This window comes from Protopterus annectens, chromosome 17.part0 (assembly GCF_019279795.1).
Source record: "Protopterus annectens isolate FY-2018-M chromosome 17.part0, PAN1.0, whole genome shotgun sequence".
Classification (NCBI taxonomy): Eukaryota; Metazoa; Chordata; order Ceratodontiformes; family Protopteridae; genus Protopterus; species Protopterus annectens.
The window spans coordinates 368,432,013-368,455,386 of record NC_056751.1 but is presented as its reverse complement, the minus strand read 5'-3'; the positions used below and the strand labels follow the sequence as shown (position 1 = coordinate 368,455,386).

Below are 23,374 nucleotides of genomic sequence, written 5' to 3'. Positions count from 1 at the left end.
TTTTAGCATGTCATACATATTCATTTTATAAGGGCATGTGGAAGCATTTCTGTTTCTTGGTCAAAAATCCAAGTATATTCTCTGGGTTGGCTTTGATTTAGGATTGTGTAGGCTATGCAGCAGGGAGCATAGCTATTGCTCAAAGACAGAGATGATGAAGCAGAATTGAGTGAATTTGTTTTGCCAAATATTTCAGATACTGGAAACTCCTCTAAGTTGATAAAACCTACCATGAGGTGCAGGAAATTCAGAGTAGATTTTACTAATTGGGAGACTGTCCCCACCTGAAGTTATATTTGCCTAAAAAATTAATGAAACGTGTTTCAATTCAACAATAAATTTGATTTGGAGCATTTACTGTAGATCCTACCAAAGCTCTTTTTTGACATTAAATGTTTTTACGTAGGCAGATGATGCACTTTGGCTCTCTTAGCCTTACATAAATTGTAGAAGGCAGTCATTACAATAATCAGATATTGACCATGCAGCTTGTTTGAGGAGCCTCTTATGTGAAATTTCCATATAAATGTCAGTTGTCCTTAGACTTGAGGTGTTATGTTTGAGTTCGATACATCAGTCCTATAATCCAGTCTATGTAGTAGCCCTTAAGACGGTTTCCTGAAGTACAGTGTCATTGCTGGTTGTTACACTGGCAAGGAATACTTGGGAGCTATAAGCATTACTGTGTAGAGAGAGACATTCATTATTTCTTAGAGACAGGGTGCCCTAAGGCTAAATGCTGATGGTGGTGTCTGAATTCCCTCTCCGTTATTGTATCCAATATAGTCTGAACCTCAGAACAGGGGCAGAGAGGCTGTTGTGTACCACTCAGTTCACAGGTATTATCTGTTTTGGCCTCTAAAGGTTAGAGGTGTATACAAGTTCAAAACACTCTTTGATTCCTTTGCTTCAGCTTAGTAAGGGAAGCCAGTAGGTGAGTGGATGTATATGTGTTTATTTAACCACACTGTCTACTGTCCATTGCTACAAGCCAGCTACTTTCTCTTTCACTTGCTGTGAAGTGTATTCCAAGGAAGAGGTCCCTGCGTCTGTCACTTACTTCAGGAATGCATTCATAGTTGAGATGTATAGCACAGCCTCCTAGTCTACAATTCACACCTTCACCAAACACTGTTCAGTTCTCAAGTTCTAAAGTCAGAACTTTCAGAAAAATGCACCTTGTCTTAAATAGCCATCACTGTCATTTCACTGTCTGTGGGTCATCCATTTGGTTATACCCACTGCAGAAGTAGGTCCATTCTGATTTATAAACTCATTCTGATTTATAAGCTCATTATTTCTGAAGATTTTTAGAAGAACCTTCTAGAGTTGGTCCATGTTTACCTACCCTCTGCCATCACTTCAAGAATATCGCAATTCTGGGGGCATCCATTTTGTATTTGTTATATATAATATATATATATATATATATATATATATATATATATATATATATATATATATATATATATATATATATACACACACACACACACACACTCCATTTCTGAATGTCTTTGACTGTCTTCTAGAGTGGGTCCTTTTTGCGTACGCTCTGCCACCATTTCAAGTATATCAACATTCTGGGGATGTTTCTTGTCTGTACAGTAAGTGGTATGGCCTAGAATTAATGGGCACAGGGATGTAGAAATAAACTCACTGGTTTTATGTCAGAGGTGGCCACTTGGGAGCCACACTGTCTGCATTAGCAGTGAGTTAACTTCTTAAACTAGGTTAAGGGAATCCTGTGTGGTCAATGAATGGCAGTGGAACATGGCCCAATCTGATAGCATTACTGAAATACTTTTTTAATCTGGAACAAAAACTTTGCTGAAGGGTGGTTAAGTAGATCTACTCCAGAATTCCCTTATAAAACTCTGATATAGAGGATTATGCTCAGATCTCTGCTCATAACCAGGTTGTTTGTTTTCAAGACATGGATGCTAAGAAATTCATCTTGAGAGTGAAGCTCTGGAGCTGAATCTTGATATCCATGTCAAGAACACTTTGTAACATCCCGGGTTATGATCGGAAAGACCTGATCATAATTCTACATAGTGAATAGAGCTTTACCTGCTTCCATGTTCTACAAAAGTTAGGAAAAAAGTAAATTGTTGAACAGTGTAGTAGCAGTAAGAGTTTTACAGCTTAGAAAGCCATAACATACTAAGCTGTGCCACACTGAGAGGGGAAATCAAAGAAGAGCATCAAAAATCTGGTAAACACTACATCTGGACTTTTTAAATCCAAATAAACGTCTTCCCACCATTCTTCTGTTGCCACTGAGCACTGTTAATCCTCTAGCATTAGAATAATAAGCACTGAGAGGGTGATTCACAATTGTTAAGCATCTTTCTGACATCAGAAAGGTGCTTAAACTTGTCTATTTACTGATGTTGGAGTGTAATTACAATGTTTCGTACACTACATGGCAATTATGTATAACCTAGGTATCAAAACTCCTAAATGATCAGGTTCCACTCATCCAACATGTATGTTCAGAGTACTGCTGGTGACCGACTATCCCAACCATTAAACAGTAACTGTGTGTTCCTCTGTAATTGGGGCTACTTTGGCTTCTGCTATGATGTCCTCATTTCTGTGTCACACAGCGTGCATCCTCCTGCCAGTGTCAGGCACTTCATGTCAAATACCTAAAGGTTCTTCAGCTGCTCTTTCTTCACTAACTAGGTTTCTGTGCCATAAAGAAGCACTGTTCACACCATTGTTTTGTACATTGCATCATGGCTAACTACTCGGCAATGTTATCACTGACTAGGTGATATGATCACATTGACTAGTGTTGATATGGCACCACAACCCCATATAAAAATAGGGAAAGAGAGGTTGATCACAATGATGGTGATTCGTCTCCTTTGGATTTACACTGTCAGGCATTACCCCAGACACTCTGTGCCATTTGGCTATGAGAATGAACAGTAATGTATGTAACATGGTGGCCTACTAACTGACTGCCTGCACCACTCCATCTTTTCTCACCTTATTTAAATTGTACTCATAAACAAGTTCTCATATAATACCTGGCGCATAAAGTAAGCAAATGTATTTCCTGCAGTAATGTTACAGCACATCACAGTGCTATGGTCTGCATCCCAGCAGTCAGGTAAATATTTCTCTTTACATTGTTCATGTGGACACAGCATCAAACTGACATAGTAAAGGGTTTTTAGAAAACTGAGTTACTTTCAGTTATGAGGTATAAATACCAGTAATGTGTTTTCACTGTCTTGTATGCTATGAGCCCTATTCATTACGGTTTTGGGTTACTAGAACTGACTTTGTTGCTTTAGCCTTATGAATATTTGTCATGTAAGTGTTGTAAGGTGAACACCATTCTGACTGCTTTCAAATGTAAATGTTACAGAGTGGAAAAACTTCATGGAGAACAAGATCGACTCTCCAAAGTTTGAAATATATCTCTGTTTTGGACAGCATTTGCCTGATCTGCAGTATAAGGAAAAAAAGTTAATTTTAGTAAAGGTAAGTATGCTATTAAAGTATATGTTGTACATGAGTTAATCTGCAGCCTTTATAATGGTATCATGTCTTAAAATGACATATCTGTAAGAGGATGTTTGTCAACAAAAAATGTACTGCGTGCTATAAAGATGCTATGATATTTTTTTATTGCTGGACTCTGGGGTGTGGCCTTTGCCATCTTATGTTGATAGGAACATGTTTCAGTTTTAGTCAAATTTGAAGTCTGATGTATGTACATTGTTCTGTCTGTACCTGGGCCTTATGGTAAAAATATATGAAGTTCAGCATCTCCAAAGCAGTGTTTTACTTGCTAAGTACAAATGAGACCAACTTATTCTGTAGGCGCAGGGTTGGCCTCCGTTTCAAGCCTCATTAGAAAATAATGTGAATGTGCTACAAGATAGAAGAAAAGAACAACATTCAAGCATTTAGAAAGAAATGTAAAAAAAACTTTAATGTGTTAAGGTGTATTAACCTGCAAAGTAGTTAAACAACAAAGTCAATTATCATAGGGTGAATTTGGGATACATTTCTAAGTGTACATCTTTTTGCCTGCATTTTTATGTACAGTCCTGTTAAATCCAAATTTGTTACATCTCCTAGGTGATAACCTGTAAGGTATCCAACAAGTGATTTAAGAGACAGTCACCATCCTACCCTTATGGGTAATGCATTCATACCTGCTTTAATCTTCCCAGACTAGCAGTGGGGTGTAACCAAGATTTTCTGAATAGTACACTAGCTTGTCCAGCAACTTCCAGAATGCAGTTCCCCCCCCCCCCCCCCCAATGTAACCCCTGCAAGGAACATTTGTGCACTGTGGTAGTGAATAGTTTTGACAAGACAGACAGCATAGCAATGATGCATGCCTGATAAAAAAAAAATTCTTACCCCAAAACCAGCAAAACAAGATGAATTGCTAAGCAACAGGACAATGCAATTTCTACAGTGGGAGTCATATGGGCAAGGCTGGCAAAGGGCCATAAAAATATAGAACAAAATAGCAGCCGAGTCCATACACTGGTAGGCTGCTGACTAATCTGCTTCACTTTAGGGCAAGTAGTCAGGTAAATCTGCATGTTTTAGATAGTTTGTTGGAAACAGACTGCAGTAAGAGGATGAAAACATAGCTGTCATCAGAAAGATTTATTTTCTTCTGTTAATCGCACCTTATTTGCTCTGATTCTGACCAATCAGTTCAGAATTGACTAAATTCTCTGAAGCGCAAAAGAAAAAACAATGGAATGCTCATGCTGACTCAACAGATATTCAGATATCACATTATTTGATATTACATCATTTATTTGATAAATATTGCAGCGTACAGTATCATAATTAACACGCAAACTGGTGTTTGTAATGGACCTTTTCGTAATGCATAAACTGACACTCAGCAAGTTGTTGGTCCTACTGAAAGATGTCACTTCTAATGAGTAAACAGTGGAGTACCTCACAAAGAGGTTACTGACCTCAAACAGATGCCCTACACTGACGGTCTCAAAAAAACTCCAGCTTTACTCTGTAGCATATCGCCTACTCCGGGGAGATCTCTGCCTAACATATAAAGCTGTGTTAAACCCAGAGCTGTTGGACATGCTGCACGTAAAGAAATCCCAATTCCTCCGAGCTTGATGCTCTTTGGACCTAAACTTTGTCACCACAATAAACGGGATATGCTGTACGGATAGATTCCTGTACTCTGGAACAAGCTACCCATCTATGTCAAGCAAAGTTCCTCATTAGCACTCTTCAAGAAAAATCTTGATGAGTGGATGGGAAATACACCCCGGGGATCACTTCTGTGGCTCTCCTCAAGAGGGGCACAGGAATTTAACTTTCTTGGGTGGCGTAAGCCAGGAGACCTTGTTGGGCTAGGTGTACTATGGCCCTTGGGCCAGTAGCCTAGTACCTACCTATGAGTGACTGTTAGCCATTTAATCTGCTGAATGCACTTTTTCTGAATGCCATTCATTTGAATACTAAAGGCAGAAAATGACTTTCAACCATCATTGAGTTAGCGGTTTTTCCCAGTGTTGTGCAACATCAAGAGCTGGAATGTACAAGTGGGGGTGAGGCTTGCCTTACTGCCGAAGAGCTGGAATGTACAAGTGGGGGTGAGGCTTGCCTTACTGCCAAAAAAGAAGTTCATCACAAATGTTTTTAGCCATAAGTATTTGACTGAACAGTATTCAGAAAGAATGTATTCATGATCTAATCAACATTATTTCAAGTAGTCAAAGCATTAATTGCTTATAGAACCAGTATTGTATAAGAAAGAAACTAACATGTTTCAGAATGGCCAGAGAATGAAAGGCTACATAAGACTTCAGTACATTAACTAAATAAAGAAATAAGCTGTTTACTAAGTACTTTTGTCTCTTAGAAATACATTCATGAGACGTCATCAGACTGAAAACTATGATTAAAAACTAAATAAATATACTTAATTATGTCATTTCAAATCAGTGGTTAAAAATATGGAAAACTCTTGAATGTCAATTAAAAAAACACTCTCCTGCTTGTTAACCTAAATATAGATGTCACTTATCATGATTATGTCACTTTAACTCTTATTTGAAAGAATATTTTCTTAACATGCTTTTAAAATGTACAGTTTCACTCAGTCATTGTGGTACACAAGCATTAAGATATACTTGTCACCAGCATTATAAAAAGCTTTTTTTTTTACTTAGTATATGGAGTACTATGTTTGCACAATGAATTTTATGTTGGGCATAAAGAGTGCTTATGTAACTGTTACTTTATTTATTTTATGGAAGTCTAACATAAGTTGAGATTCAGAACTGTGTAATTCACTGCACAGTCCCGCTTGTAGCCAAATAGCTCAATATGTTATTACCAGAGCAATTCGGAGACCACTGTAAAGATGGAATCCTTATGCGATAAAAGCATTTAACAGGGAAACAAAAAATAAAAATGTACAATTTGATCACAGGTGGAAAGACAGGACTGTGAAAGGACATTTGAAAACTTTAAAGTACCAGATATTGCAAAAGTTTGTGACAAAAGGGGCTTATGGACAGGAGGATGGAATTGTAATACTGTGTTAAAAATAGAAAGGGAAGAAATTATACGTATGCCAAGCATGACAAATATGGAGAGGAATAGGGCTGTTGTAAAATACTGGAAACAACTGAATATATATATATATATATATATATATATATATATATATATATATATATATATATATATATATACATTTTTCTTTTTCTTTTTTGTGGAAAAGGGCATTTGATAAGTAACTGACAAAAAAAATGTTATATTTGTGGGGAAATGGGGCATGATGCAGAAACGTGAATTGAAATACTATAAATGTAACAAAACTTGACATTTTAGATGGATTGCAAAATTGAAAATAAGAGACGAGAAAGAAAGAGAAGAAAATGAACAAATAGAAGACATTGTAGAAGTAGAAATGAAAGAAAAATTAATGAGAAAAAAGATATATATATATATATATATATATATATATATGTATATATATATATATATATATATAAAAGAAGGTACTGAAATAAGTGATGAAGATCTAAATGGGGAAGTATTAAAAGAAAAAATAATTCTGTTGGTAAAAGGATAAAAGACAAAAAGAAAAAGAAAATTTAAAGGGATAAGTAGAAAAGAAAAAATGAAACTGATGAAAGAATATATACAGCTAATGACTGGGGGCTAGTGTAATGGTTAAGGTGTTTGACTCCTAGACAACAAGGTATAGAATTTGATTCTCACCTTTGGGAATGAAATTGGCTAAGCTTAAAATGGCCTATTAAGATAATTAGCTTAGTTATTAGTTATGAACGTATGAAACCACGAGTCTAAGAAAATGAAAATGTGCTTTCTGTAAATGTGAATAGTATTAAAAATACAGTAAAAAGAGTAGGTGTTTGGAGTGGTGTAATACATTAGATCTAGATGTAATTATACTGGAAGACACAAGATTTTTAACAAAGGAAGAAAGATTATAAACAGAGAAAGTATGGGGAGGAAAGATAACCTGGAATTTAAGAAATAAGAGATTTCTGGAATAGCTGTATTCTGTGAAAATACAATAAAGATATTAGATGTAACTAGCAAAATTGGAAAAATTAACCATTGTAGATTTAAAATGGAAAGAACAAGGATATAGAATTATAACGTTATATGTTTATACTTATAAAGAAAGGGAAAACTTTTAATCAAATTTTATACTATGTAGTGATAAATATGATTGCTATATTAACAGGAGACTTAAGAGACAAGTGTAAAACAAAAGGAAATGACATAAGAAAAATGTTAGAAGCTATAAGATGTGGAAACTTTGGGGCAAAGATTCATGGACGTACAAAAGGGGTATGTATAGAACTGAATTGGATTATTTTTATAGTAACAGAAGGTTTAGTAATAGGAGAAGGGGAGGTAGTTGAAACAAGATTTTCTGATCATCCTGCAATATGGCTAAAGGTAATGAAGGAATGTTTAAAAGTAGGCAAAGGAATAAAAAGGATAAAAGTGAATCCATGGAATGAATACGGAAATAGCAATACAGTTATAGAAAGATCATATTACTATGAGAAAAGTTTATAAAACAAATGGTCTGAATGGCCAATGATATTTAAGGAAAAACATAAAAAAAAGTTTTTTTTGCAGTGGCAATATGATGTGAGAAAAGTCGAGAAAGAAAACTATAAAAGAACATATAATGATGCATTGGAACATAATGAAAAAGTATTTTGACAAAAAAAAATTATATGAAAGAAATGAAGAAAAAATACAATCATCGCTATGTAAGCAAAGGTATTTTTCACAAGGAAAAAAGGAAGAAGTATCAAGGTACTTAAGCAGGTTAATAAAGGTTGATTGTAGTGTAATGAGAGAAATAAAAAATGTAAAAGAACAAATCAAAAGAACTCAGGAAAAGATTGAGTAGTATAGTACAATAAGTACATGAAATGTTTAGTGAAAAAAGCATGGAAATTAAAGTTAACAGAAAAATAGAGTTGGAAAAGAGATTTCTTTAAATGATAAAGGATTGGGGCAAGTGAATATAGATTCAGCTGAAGGACCAGATGGAGTAGGTACGAAATGTATAAAAAATTAAAGAAATGGCAAAATAATTTTTAATGATTTTGAATGAATGGTTAAATGAAGGTTTTATATATAATGAATTATGTAGTGGAATACTTGAATTCATATGGAAGAAGGAAGATAGAAGACAATTAAAAACAGGAAACCAGTAGTATTGAATAACAATGATTATAAGATCTTTATGAAAATGATGCAAAGGAGATTTGAAACTAAAATGGAAAATATTATGGAAGATAGTATATATGGTAGAAAGGGGAAGGGTTATAATGACTAATAATAGAGAAATTGTGGATGATATTATGAATAGAAATGTGAAAATCATGATAGGAGACCTTATTAAGGCATCTGATACAAGTGGACATGCAATCTTATGGGGAGTAATGAAAGAAAAAAGTGAGAAAGTTAGAAAATTATGTATGTGAGTGTATACTAATACAGTAAAAATACTTGTAAATGGCCAAGTAAGCCAAAAGGTGCTTATAAAAGGTGTTGTAAGACAGGGATGCCCAATGAGTTGTATACTCTTTGCATTAGTTATGAATGTGACAGTATGTGAAATTAAAAATGAAGGAGGCTGTGTATATAACAGCTGAAGGGTTAAGAATTCCAGTTCTGTTAACACATGCAGATGACATTATATTAATTGCAAAATAAATACATTTGATAAAATAAGTAATCTGCACAAAATAATGTCTAGAGGTGATGGGGATGGTTTTAATTAAAGAGAAGTAAAGGTTTAAGTGATGCTGTAAAGACAGGAAAAAAATAGAAGACATAAAACAAACCTTTTTGTGAAGAACATATACATTATTATTCAAAGAAGGTGTATTTGATAAAATTCAGAAATTATAGGAAAATAGCATACATAGCAAGTACATTTATGTTGCCAACAGTATTTTAAAAAGGAATTATTGCAGATATTTTTTATATTGGGGTTCTAGATTTAACACAGTAAAAAGGAGTTTTGTATATAAATAAAGAAGGCAGTTTAGGGTTAATTTAAACAGTGGTATGTGCTGCTTCATTAAATTTGTACAAAGTGTTAAAGTAGATAAATTAAAAATATGAGAGATTAGTAGCAAAACTCTATAAATATAAGTAAGATAATTTGGGGGTATGGTAAAAAAAAGAGTAAAAGAAAAAATAGTTTATAAATGAAAAAATAAAATGTTACCAAGAAAATATTTTTGTGGAAAATAAAAATTGATATAGAAGAAGAAAAGTATGGTAAAAGAATGTAAAGATAAAACATTACTATGTAAAACTATGGGAAATCTTACAGATGAAAAAAATTATAGCTATAAGAATAAGAAGCAAGTGATGTAATCAAAGAGGAATGTCAAGATTTTTTGTGGAGACTGGCAGAAGATAAATTCCCAGCAAAAGGAAATATAGGGTATAAAAAGAAAAGTGATAGAATATGTTTACATTGTCAAAAAGAAAAAAAAAACTAGGGAACTTGTTTTTGAAAAGTTATGTGGAAAACAATGTAAAGAAAATTTTTTTTAAGATGTAAAACAAGTAGATAAAATAAACATAGATATGATTAAAATATGGCTATTGTAATAGACGTTAAGATTATGTTCAAGAATACATAAGAAGTCATTTAATGTCATATGGATTATATGAAATGAAAGAATAAATTATGTTTAATGGTAAATGGAGGTGGTGCACCGGTTAGCGTTGTCGCCTCACAGCAAGAGGTTCTCCAGTTCGATTCTCGGCCGGAGTGGCTTCTGTGTGGAGTCTGCATGTCCTCCCCATGGTTGAGTGACGTTAAAGACATGCAGATAGGTGCGTGAATGGGCGTGCCTTCTTTGAAGGTTGGGTGTCGGGCTGGCAACTCGGCACCGTAAAAATCCACTGCTAATCATGAGTGGACCGGATTTCTGCTGTGGTGACCCCTAACCGGGAAAAACTGAAATACATTACTATGTTTAATGGTAAATGGATTTTAGGAACAATAAAGTAAATTCAGATGTTAGTTACGGAAAAAGGAGAGTGAGTCTAATGGGGTGAAAATTTAGTATTTTTGTTAAGGAAATTAGTAGTATGTGTAAATAGATTTGTATATCTATAGGTTTGTACATTTGTAAATATTTGTAAATATGTTGTAAGAATAGTTTTTATATATAAATTAAGGACCCCTACTCTCTTCGATAGGTGCTGTGGGATCTTTTACATCCACTTGCACTGCCACTAACTCAAGAAGATAGGACCTCAGTTTAATGTCTCATCCAAAGGATGACATACTCAGGAATGCAGTAACTCCTTTATACTGTACTGAAATGTCAGCAATTGATCTAAATGGTGTGGGGATAGAACCCACAGCCTTCAGCACAAAAGGCAATTGTGCCACCTGATGTGCCACTGCATGAGCAATTCCTTGGAATTTTTCATCAGCATTGGAACAGCATGGTAGGGTGAGTCAAAGATTAGCCCTTCATTCTATTTAGGGATCAAAGTGACAAAAAATTTACTCTGTCTAAATGGCATACACTTCCAAAAACAAGTCCACCAAGCTGGGAATATAAGTGGGGACAAACTTCATTCCCTTCATTAGTAAACTTACACGTCTTTGTCAATAATTAAGTCAGAGAGATTAATAATATTCAAATCATCACTGACATAAATACTTTTAGTCTGTGAATTATACCTCACATACCTACAGTCACCATAGGGATTGCTGTGTAAATAACTCGAAGAAACAAAGAAATCCAAAGTCACAATTTAAAGTTCATTTTCTTTTTGTCTTTCTTTGCCATCTCTGACCTCTCCCCTTGGATTGCCAAGGACTGGCATGCTGTTCCACGTCCTGCATCATCTTTACTTAAATTTTCAAATTACATACTCTTCCTTCCATTGGAAACGGCTTCTGCTGAGGACACAGATGAGTCTCACGATGTTCGGGACCTCCCTTCAGCAGCATTTAAAGTGGGTCTGCCCTTCCATGGTTTCCATTGCCATGAAAACACCAAATTGTTCTTATAATCCTTAATATCACAATCCAGCTTTCTCCTGTTATGTTCGATAACCTCCCCTTCTGCTTTATTTAAATGAGGTTGAATCTCCTTCATTTTCCTGGCAAATATACTCACAGGAGATTCATTCTTAAGCTGCTGCTGATCTGTATAAAATAGAATTCCGCACTTTCTCATGAGTTCGCACATTTCGTTTAATGCGGGCTTTCAACCACCCAAGTATACACTGTAATGAAATGCTTTTCCACTCATCCTCCATAAATTCCGACACTGGTAAGCAATCCACCGTCGGACTTCTCAAGGTCACATTTAAACTGAAATAATTCTAAAGTAGCCTGGTATCATAGAACAGCATAATTTCCTTAATAAATGCTCAAGCTGTTCATACCTGGCTACAGACCTGTTGTCATTATTCTGAGACCAAGGGTCAGTTAAGGCAAACCTCTCTTCCCTCTCCTTCAGTACCTCGGCAAAGGTAAATGTATTCTGCTTAGTATGTGAACTGGACATTTCTAAAGATGAGACTTCTACTGATAACATGAATAAACCACAAAACCAAAGAACAAGCAAAAAAACAATAAAACACAACAGAGCCATGATCTAAAGCTGTCAAAACTTCACTGATGTTCCTAGTACCTCACTTGTTTGCCTTCCAGGGAACAGTTACATCACTCGGGCAGCCTCATTTTTATACAAAACTACTTAATTATTCAATAAACATTTCAATTAAATCCAATCAACCCACTGTACCCCATACATGAAAGCTGCATTAATGCTTAAAGTGTTAAGTGTTAAAGCATCCCCATACCAAATGCCAACCAAACACTGGCAAAAATATTAAATATAAATTATTAGTACAATTGCAATACATTTAAAGTATATTTTAAAATACATTTGTGAATGCATTTGAGTGTCCACCCCAGGACATTTAATCTACATACCCTGTAACGGGGTCTATATTAAAACACAGAACATTTGAAATGTCGAGTGTTCTAATATCGACCCGTTTTCAGCGAACGCAGAAAATATCAAAGTAACAGGAAACTGAATTCTTTCCTAGGGAAAGAATTTGGCTGTCTGTTTCTGTTGCTTCAGTAATTTCAGTGCTCTGGTGGAAAGTTGTGGGTTGGGTTCAGGTAAGTGTGCGATTGTGTGGACGTGTGGGGTTAGGGCGGTTTAGGTGAGTTAGGGTTAGGGCACGAGTCAGGTAAGTGTGCAATTGTGTGGACGTGTGGGTTAGGTGAGTTAGGGTTAGGGCGCGGGTGAGGTGACTGTGATAGTGACTGACATTAGGGTTAGGGTTTGGGTTAAGGTAAGTGGATAGTTAGTGGTGTATGTATAGTTTATAGTTTAGTGTAGGGTTAGGTGTAAGAGTTTAGGTGTATGTGTGTGGATTGCTGATTTTGTTTGGTGTGGAACAGCGATTCCCCCCCCCCCCCCCCCCAGGAAAAAAAATTGCTGTTCCGAATGTTCGATGTTTTTTTTTCGATTGCTAGGGTTCGATATTAGAGCACTCGACATTTTGAATGTTCGGTGTTATAATATAGGCCCCCCTGTAACCATATTCCTCATATATTCAAATTTAACTCTAAACTTAATCCACTAGGACTCGAATGCAGTAACCCCTTTATACTGCACTGAAGTGTTAATAATTGATCTAAATGGTGTGGGAATAGAACCCACAGTCTTCTGCACAAAAGGCAAAGGCCACTGCATGAGCAGTTCCTTGGAACTTTTCATCAGCATTGGAACAGCATGGTAGGGTGAGTCAAAGAATAGCTCTTGGTTCTATTTAGGGAACAAAGTTACAAAAAGTGTACTCTGTCTAAACAGCATACATCCATTCGATCCTACAACAGGACTGGGACTGTAAACACCATGGTTGATAAGTACTACAAAAGTGTGTGTGTGTGTGTGTGTGTGTGTGTGTGTGTGTGTGTGTGAGCTTGCATGCGACGTGTGTGTAGGTATATGTGCATTTTTGTAGGCATATGAATGTGGGGCCATGATTGCGGCAGTCTGTATTTCTGTATGTGAGACTTTTGTGTGTGTGTGTGTGTGTGCGATTGTATTGTGTGGACTGGTTCTGGCAACATTATTCAGAGACTACTGATATTTTTTTTTAAGCATCTCTGTTGTAGCCTTTCATCATGTTCTGGCATTTTTGAAATGTAGTTTTTCTTTTGTTTTAATTTCTTTGTGTTTTTTGGTTTATAGGGATTTATCAGTATTCTTTATTAGTAATAATATGAAATGCCAAGTTCACTGATAAGATGAGATTGTTTACTGCTTAGTTTAACAGAGTCATTTGAAGACCCAAAACAAAATGTGTTCCTGTATGTGATGCATGAAAATGTTTATGCTGTTAGCTGTATAAATATTTTCATGGTGTATTTAGTATATTTATTGCTTTGACCACTTCAACCCATTAGCATGTTACTAGGAATTAATTTATGTACAGTATCACACTGCCAGTGGTTAATTTCAGAAAGACGATGTCTCTAAATTTCATGCAGTGCTTGATTAGCTGCTGTGAAATGGCAAGTTCTTAAGCTTCATCACTGCTTGTAGCATCTGTCACTTCCATGCCAAGTTATGTAAAAGAAATGTACAGTTTATAGGCTCAGGGTATTAGTATGTATTTGGTCCTCTTAAGTGTGAGATGAAACTTTGGAAATGGACCCTTAACCTCCACATTTTATTGTGCAGTAGAAGTTGACAAAGCTAGTTACTATTGTACTATTGCCAAGCAGTATTCATCTGATGCTTGTCTTTGTACAACAGAGTCACAGATTCCCATGTCTTGAAAGGCTTGAACTGCCATTAATATGTTGTTGTTCATTGCATAACTCTGCTGCAGACGTGAGATGTAAAATAAGATGGAGTTCATTGGCATCTCATGCAGTACTTTGAGAAGTTCCTGTCACTCAAATATTTCTTTTGTTATTATAATGTCCTCACTCATCCATTTCTTTTGTTAATATAATGTCCGTACAAAAAATGTATGCATTTACAAAGCCCATTTTCTTTGCATACAAAAAATAGTATTATTTGCCTTGGAGACAATAACAATGGAAACAGTAATTAAAGGCTTAAAATTCTAGTGTTTAAATTTTTTCTGTGTGTAAATTTGTATTGTATACGTATATGAATGTGTATCATGTGGACATTTCTTTTCCTACAGATTGTACCAAAATTCTGCCGTTACCTTTATGAAATGGCACTGCGTGAGGGTGCATCTTCTCTGAATGATGAAACACTCAGCCTACAGATCTCGAACAACAGCAGCTTGTTTGATTTTATCGAATCTTATTTAAATGGTGAAGAGATGGCATGAATGCAGTGATCCCTGCTGCTTCCCAGGCCTTTGAGGAATGAATGCTTTCAGTAAAGCTAGTAGCTTTGTGTCACACATTCTAGAAAAAAAAATATGTACTGAAGCATGAACAGAGTTGCCTGTTGTGTGTTTTTGTCATCATCTTTTTTTTTTTTTTTATCAAAAATGAGAAATATTATGACCTCTTCTGGGAACAGACAGTCCTTCATTCAGAATATTCTCCAAATGGTTCACTTCTGAGCTACAACTGTAACCTTAAGTACCATGAGGTACAGACTTTTTCAGCTCACATATGCTGCAAGTTAGTTCTTTGCACAAAATTCAGTCATTTTAGGTTTTTATTAGCAGCTGTCAAACATACACTCACCTCAGAACCTTCCTTATTTACAAGGATATCTGTTTAGTCTGATAATTCCTGTGTCTCTGCAAAGTAAGTCCACCCAGGGTGTACTTTCATTTAATGGGCAGTTGCATAGCTATTTCTAACTGTCCATAAGATTTTGCAGCACAAAACGCAATCAAAAGTCTTATTTTTCCTTTTATATTCTATATTTTAATAATGTCTTATCAAGTGCATTCTAGCAGTGTGTGTGTGTGTGTGTGTGTGTGTGTGTGTGTGTGTGTGTGTGTGTGTGTGTGTGTGTGCGCGCACACGCACATTCAAGAGTGTGCATAATCTGACTTTAAAACAACATGTTAGGGCTTCCTAGCTGAAAGGAAAGAGTTTTTTTTTAAGGGATGACCCAGAATCAAGGTCATGGATTGACCTTTCAAAGAGCTTTCTACTGCCTTTGTGTGTGTGTAAAATTGAGTGTTGGGGGTCCATGGGCTTTAGGGATTATGTCTCACATGGGGTATTGTTGGATTTCCCTCCCAGTTTTGAAAGTTCCACCGTGCCATTTTCAAACCCTTCATTTTGTCTCTTCCTCCCACTTCTGTAATGACTCTGATCTAGTCAAAACTAGTACTTTAGTCTCCTCTTCTCTTGCCATTTGTTTAACAAATTCTTGGGACTCTATTCATTTGTGATCTCTGTGATCTTAATATGGTGTCAATTGGTTCTAATTGTTGAGGATCTCCTCTTATACCCAGGATATATGGCCTTTGATATTTGACCTATTTAGGTGCTCTTTAGTACAAGTTGCACTTTATACTCTTAGGATTTGGCATAAATGTATTTTTTGAGATATTTTCATGCCCTTGAAGATGACTTGACAGCAGTCAGTGTCATACTTCATTAAATATAATATCCTAATTTAAACGGCTGAAACATGCTCGACAATCATTTATAATGCTTTAAAACAGAACTGTTACATTCCATCAAAACTTTTTCTTTTTCATAAGATACTCCCATGTTTTTGAAGTAGCTCAATTCACTAAAAGCACTAACCAAAATGATGTTGACAGAGCACGGCAAATTTGTTCTGTTAACTTACTACTACTTACCCTAATGAAATAGCCACACTTTTCAACACATATTTCATAAATTTCATAGCTGAGCTCACCACTGGCTTCTCTCAAAATCATCCCAACCTCTCTGACTGTCCATCTAAAAATACCTCCACCCCCAACTCACACAAATTCTAACCATCTCCTATCCCTACAGCCACAGTAAAGAAACTACTTCTAAAACTGAAACCGTGCATTAATGCCGCTGATTACCTACCCCAAGAATTCCTTCAAAAAGCCACTAATTGCATTGCCTAACCAGTCAGTATACTTCTTGATAGGTCCATTCAAGAGTCTTATGTGCCCACCATCTGGAAACAAGCATTCATCCTCCCACTGCACAAAGGTGGAAACAATAATGACATCTCTAACTTTCAAGCCATTGCCATTCTCTCCCCTCTCACCAAGGTTCTCAAGAAATGCATACACAGTCAACTCTTTAACTATCTGCTTCACAATAACCTACTGTCAGCAACCCAACATGGCTTTAGACCTGTCCATAGCACCACCGCAACTCTTGTATCCTTCTGTGACTGTAAATCGGGCTCGCGATGCCGGGAAACTCCTCTCCTCTCTATTTCTTGACCTTTCTAAAGCCTTCAATACTATATCCCACCCTCGCCTTCTGAGGAAACTATCCCAACTTGGGGATCTCTACCTCAACCCTTCAGTGGTTCTCGAACTACCTCACTGATAGGCAACAAGCCACCAAATGGCAACACTCTCTCTCCTTTTCTCTGTACCTCTACTGGTGTTCCCCAAGGATCCATCTTAGGGCTAATATTTTTCAGCATCTTCATCAACGACTTCCACTCCTCTTTCACTGACAGCTCAGTCATCCAATATGCAGATGATTCCAGTATCATCTGCACTACTGACTCTCCACCCAAACTCCTAAAACTTACTCAGTCTGCCTTCTGCTCCACAGAAATATGGATGGCTAACACCCACCTTGCCCTAAACCCTAATAAAACTAAGCTTATGCTATTCATCCCTAAGAGGTCCTTTACTATAAACAAAGACTCTTTTCTCTATTCTCTCCCAAAATAATACTACCATTGAGGTTGTCACACATACTAAACTTGTAGGTGTCACCTTAGATGAACACTTAACTTTTGACATGCATATTCTCAACAACATCAGAAAAGCATACCAGAAACTAGGAATGCTTTACCATCACAAAACATTCCTCAAACTCTTCAAAACTATCCCTGGTCTCCTCCTTCCTGCTATCATCCCTTCTCTATGCACACATACAGGCCATCCTTAAATCCAAGCTAGACTCATGCTATAACATAATTGCTAAGTTTGTCACAAATGGAAAGCACGTATCCCACCACCACACCTCTCCAACTACTAAACTGGCTAGAACTTCCTCATCATCTTACATGTATTCAGCTAACAACTGCCCATAAACTAATTTTCAACCCATCCAGCTGCCCTATACTTTCTTATATATTTACACTTTACCACCCTAATAGAACTCTCCGCTCTGAAAATCAAACACTCTTGCTAATAGAAAAACCTAGCCTCCCCGCTGGTCAGTTGCTCCACTCCTTTTCCACTGCCAGACGTTGGAACTCACTCCCACCTTCACTTAGGTCCACTACTAATACTTCTTTCTTCAAAAATTTGTTGAGACAACATCTTTCCTCCCAGTGGCTATGTTCATGTGCTACCTCCTTACAACCTATAACCTGACTATTTCTCCCTTGCTACTACCCCATCTTTCCTACCTTCCTCCTGTATTACCTTAAAAAAACCTCCATCTTTAATGGTAGCCATCTAATTTCTGCACCTTGAAAAACATGTACTGTCTCCTGACAGATTTATATACAGCCACTTTGCCTTCTTACTTGGTTAAAAATTATGTATTATGTTCAAAACATTATTACTTTGTATGCATTTTTAAACTTGTGTTGTAGCCATTTAGTTTGTTAATCAAATTTATGTATTGTATCTTTGTGGAGCTTTTCTCCCCAGGCCTCCACTGAAAATGGGTACTTTGTGGCCCAGTGGACTTTCCCGATAAACAAATGCAAATAAGTAAATAATAAATAAATAACGTTCTGACTGCTTGATAGTTGACTGATGCATGGATGGTCATTGGTTTTAGTATTTGTTTTTTCTGATGAAACATTCATTTAGTACATTTGTTTGAGAGTCCAGGTACTGAAAGACACAATGTTCATTGCATGTACATATATCTCTACCTCCATGGATTAAAAATCATAGTACTGACCTTTAAAAATTAGAGCAGAGGGTCAGAAAGAAGAGCACTTTATTATTTTTGACAGTAGAAGTTGTTTGTGTACTAGACCCTATATAGTATGTGATAAGGAATCTTTATATAGGCTTAGTTTAATTATGTAATAGGATATGTCCTTGTGGCCAGTTCTGACATTCAGTAAAGCTAGGAGGAGCAAGGCTAAATCTGAGGGCTAAAAACTAGCCACTTTGCCTAAATTATAGCAGCTGAGAGGTGGGCATACAATATTTTCAGTAACAGTGTCTCCTATCCTTACATTTGCAAACTAGTTTATACCCTTCTTTGATTATATTGGTATAATTTTTGCTGTGACCTCCTACCTCTTCCTTTTTCAAGCCCAGTGCTCTGGCCATTTTGTTCATCTCTTCTAAAAGTGGCATTACACCCTTTACCTGTTTTTCCTAAACTTCTTTCCTGTTCCGTACTCTTTCTGCTACATTTCAGTACAAGCTATTTCTCATTACCTGTTTCCTCCTCTTCCTACGTAAACTTGTAGCAGCCTTGTTTCTTCACATTGCTGCAGAGATCCTTATCAGAATAGTGGGAGTTTTCTTTTACCCCTCTGCTATAGTCAAAATGTGATCACCTTTTAGGATTTCCATTTTTCTGTGCATCTTCTATACTCCTTGCATGCAACTTACTTTCCTTACCTCCCTGGTTCTTCCTCTCTTCTCTTTCTGATTATCTTTCTCATCTGTTATGCTAAAACTTTACCTTCCTCTGAGTGAGCCTGCTGTTAGTTGTAGCCCAGAACTTAGATTTCCTGTCATGACTATGGAGTAAGGCTTTAGTATTCCATATACAGCCAAAGTGGTTAAAACAGCAGTCTCTTGTCATTAATTCATTATACATACCTATCTATAACTTGTTTTGAACAGATTAATACCTCATCAGTTTTGGTCTTATCCTCCCATTTTATTCAGTCGTATTATTGCTGCAAAGATCACTTCACCATGCCTTTCCCAGTAAGCAATATAAATAGTCACACAGTCCCACCAAACCTCCATTACATTAAACTTATTCCTCAGACCTTTACTACTTTGGAATCCCTGTCTGATATTGACAAATGTCAACCATTACAATAACCAATATTTTTCTTTTTTATTGATCTTTTACAGATTATTTTATTCTCAGAAATTAGATCCCATGCATTTCATCTTCATATTCCTGAATCTGTTTGCATCATATGTAATTATATCAGTATGCCCCATGATTAGAACTGCTTGCAGTGCTGCATGGGATAACCAGCATTTTATTTGTTTTTATGTGATTTGCATTTTGTGTTCCCATAGACTGATGATAAAGCATTACTTTGGCAACAGCCAGTCAGCTGTCACAAAATGTAGGCACCCAGTTATTGTAATGCTTGCAGTGGATATAAAAAGGTCTGATGCGTACCCATACTGATTACTAACAAACTTCACATGCAAAAGAAGGCAGCCATCTGTTCTCTGGAAGGCTAACTGTGAATCGAATTTAAGCAGTTCTTTCACAATGAAAACTTAAAAATGTGTGCTCAAAATCATAAAGTTGAAAACCTACATAAAAATATATAATCAGGCAATTAAGAAGTAATCTTGGCACCAGCTCTCAGGTTGAGGGTCTTTGGACTTGAGGTGCCCCAGATGACCAGAGTTTGACTACTGAAAATGGTGCTGGGGAAGGAGGGATGGGAGTGACTGTCTGAGACTGATGTGACCATCTGGTGCGTCGGAGTCCTGCAGCAGGACTGAAATTGGGGGAAGGCATAGAAGTGCAGCTTAAGGCACAAGGGATTGATACAGTATAAGCTAACCAAAAAGGGCACTGCACTCTGTTAAGCATTTGGAAGTTGATGCCTGACTCAGGCTAAGCATCAAGGGAACTGAACTGTGCTTTCCAGCCAACAGGAGAATGGAGTTAAAAACATATAAAAAAATTCTCACCTACCTCTCTGTGTCAAAAAATGATAGATGAAAGGAGGGCCAACTGGACGGGGGGGGGTTAAGGCCTTGACGGTCACAGGGTAGACTGGCTCAAAAAGTTATTTAAGAGAACATTTTTATCACAAAGACTTCTTAACCAAAAGGTAGATTTTAAGCTTTGTTTAAAAATTATTTCACACGTGCTAGAACTTCCTTAATGATGTATCATAAGTTATAAATTTGTTTACTGGAATTATGTTTACTCTTTGCTGAAAATATTGCCTGCTGTGTGTTATCTTCTGTAATAATGCTTTTACTTTTTAACAAATTATTTCTGTCACTTTGTTACTGTGATATATGACCCAGGTCATGGCTCTCCCTTGGCCACTTCCCTTAAAATATATTTTTTCTAGGTGGACACAGGTTTAGTAATCTGTAATCTTCCAGTGGTTGTGAGGGTACCAGAGATTTATAAACAGGGAATATGGCATTGTTTTGAGTGCCTGATTGCTGAATGTGCTTAATGTACCTTTCACACATTGAAACATTAATGGAAGGAAGTGCTTAAAAAACAGTGTGTTGAACTAAACTGTGTCATTTGTGACTACAACACTTCCTGAAGTTAGTTATGTCTCTCTGGTTATATGGCTATGGAGTTAGTATATATAATTACTGACTTTTTCAATGTTATTTTTACTGTGTTAAAGTGTTGCAAAGTATGCCAGCTTCTCTCCGAGATACGTTTGTTGTTTCAGTTTCTTTGTGTTATAGTACTAGCTTTTCATTTTGCAAGGATTTTGCTTGTTTCATTGTGATGCCCTGCCTTTTGACAGTTAAACTGACAATGTAGCAACATGATTCCATCAAAACACACTTGGTTGACATACTAACAAACACTAAAAGTGAAAACATAACTCTATTGTGAGTAGGGTTACCACCTGTCTCACTTTGCAAAGGACAGTCCCTGTTTCGGCAGTTGTGTCCTGACCAAAAATATTAAAAATGGCAAATGTCCTGAGATTGTAGGACATAATTATGTCCCATATTTCATGCAATAGTTGCATAAAATAGTTTTTTCTGTATGTAAAATACCCAAATGTTACAAGAAACAGAATAAGCAACTAAACTGCTACAAGAATAACCCTCTATCCACCCCCACTAAAGGCCAGAATAATATACCATCTTTTACTCTCTCTCCCGTACCAACCTCCATAGTCAAAAAGCTACTCTCAAAATTAAAACCTACCACTCTTGCAGTTGATGGCCTACTCACTAATTTCCTAAAACTAGCAGCTGAATCTCTAGCCTACCCTGTCTCAATTCTGATTAACCACTCCATAAAAGAAGCTTATATCCCTCAACTATGGAAAGTATCACATATTATCCCCCTACACAAAGGTGTCAACTCCTACGAGCTATCAAACTACTGCCCCATTGCTGTCCTATCCCCCCTGTCCAAACTCCTTGAAAAATGTATTCATACCCAAGTGATGCATTTCTTAACCTCACATAATCTCCTCTCCTCAACCCAGCACGGCTTCCCCCCAAACCATAGTACAACCACTGCTCTTCTGTTTTTCCCTAACCAGGTTAACCATCTCAGAAATAACAACAACTTTGTATCTGCCATATTCTTAGATCTCTCTAAGGCATTTGACATGGTCTCACATAGCCTACTACTAGACACACTATCATCAATATCCTTTGCCCCCTCTACAACTGCTTGGTTCAAAAACTATCTCTCTGATCGTACTCTTTGCCATTTGACTGTTTCCTATAAACTTTACTGTCATCCACCATAGGTGTTCCACAAGGCTCAATACTAGGCCCATTACTATTCATTATTTTCACCAACAGACTACACACCTCCACACTGCATGCATCACTCATACAGTACGCTGATGACTCCACCCTAATCTGCTCAGCCCCATCCCTTACCACTCTTCAAAACCTTACTCAGGAATCCTTCAACTCCATTGAAAAATGGATTACTGATATCCAACTGATTCTTAACCCCAACAAGACAAAACTACTACTATTCACCCCAAGCAAATACAAACCCACACCCCTTTCTTTCACAATCACTTCCAACAATGGCACCACAATTTCCCCCTCACTCCATACAAAACTCTTTGGCATTGAAATAGATAAAGATCTTCACTTCAATGTCCATATCTCTCAAACCATTAAGAAAATACATAAATTAGGAACACTGTATAAACACAAACACTTCCTAACAGACCAAGCATGAGTCACCCTAGCCCAAACCCACCTTATGTCTACCCTAATGTATGCATCTCCAATCCTAACCCACATTAGGAAAACAGACATGAACAAACTAGAGTCATGTTACAATACAATTGCTAAATTCGCCAATAACTCTGCTTTTCGTAGCCATCATTGCCTTGCTCTAAAAGAGCTACAGTGGTTAGAACTTCCTCATTTAATTAGTTACCACCAACTAGTCCTCACCTATAACATCCTAAAGAATCCCCACTCCAGCCCTGAACCAACTACTTAACCAATACTCAGCAAACCGTCCACTCCGCTCATCCAACAAAACCCTTTTGCGTATAACTCAAGCCAACAACACTGCAGGTAAAGCTCTTTTTACTCGTACCATAGCAAAAATGTGGAATAACCTCCCCCAGAATATTTCCTCAGCACCTTCTATCTCATTCTTCAAAAAAAATCACTCAAATCACACCTCTTGCATTCCTGGCTCAGTCCTTGCATCACATAAATGCTTTCCTGCTCTCCTCAAATACTTCCTACCTTCCTCTATATTCTGCTTACTGTCTCTGCTTACGGTCTCTATATTACAGTACTAACAACTCCTCAAAAC

At 36.7% G+C, this 23,374-nt stretch overlaps 1 protein-coding gene across 2 annotated transcripts in view; it reads left to right on the top strand.

Moving 5' to 3' along the window:
• Nucleotides 1-22,732, top strand: part of LOC122791286 (interferon regulatory factor 3-like) — a 128,851-nt gene extending 106,119 nt beyond the window's left edge. For both annotated transcript variants that reach the window (XM_044058969.1, XM_044058970.1), the window contains exons 10-11: nt 3,386-3,501; nt 14,755-22,732. In XM_044058969.1, the coding sequence (XP_043914904.1) occupies nt 3,386-3,501; nt 14,755-14,907 (269 nt within the window). In that variant the 3' untranslated portion in view covers nt 14,908-22,732. The remainder of the gene's footprint in view (nt 1-3,385; nt 3,502-14,754) is intronic.
• Nucleotides 22,733-23,374: the final 642 nt, after the last annotated feature.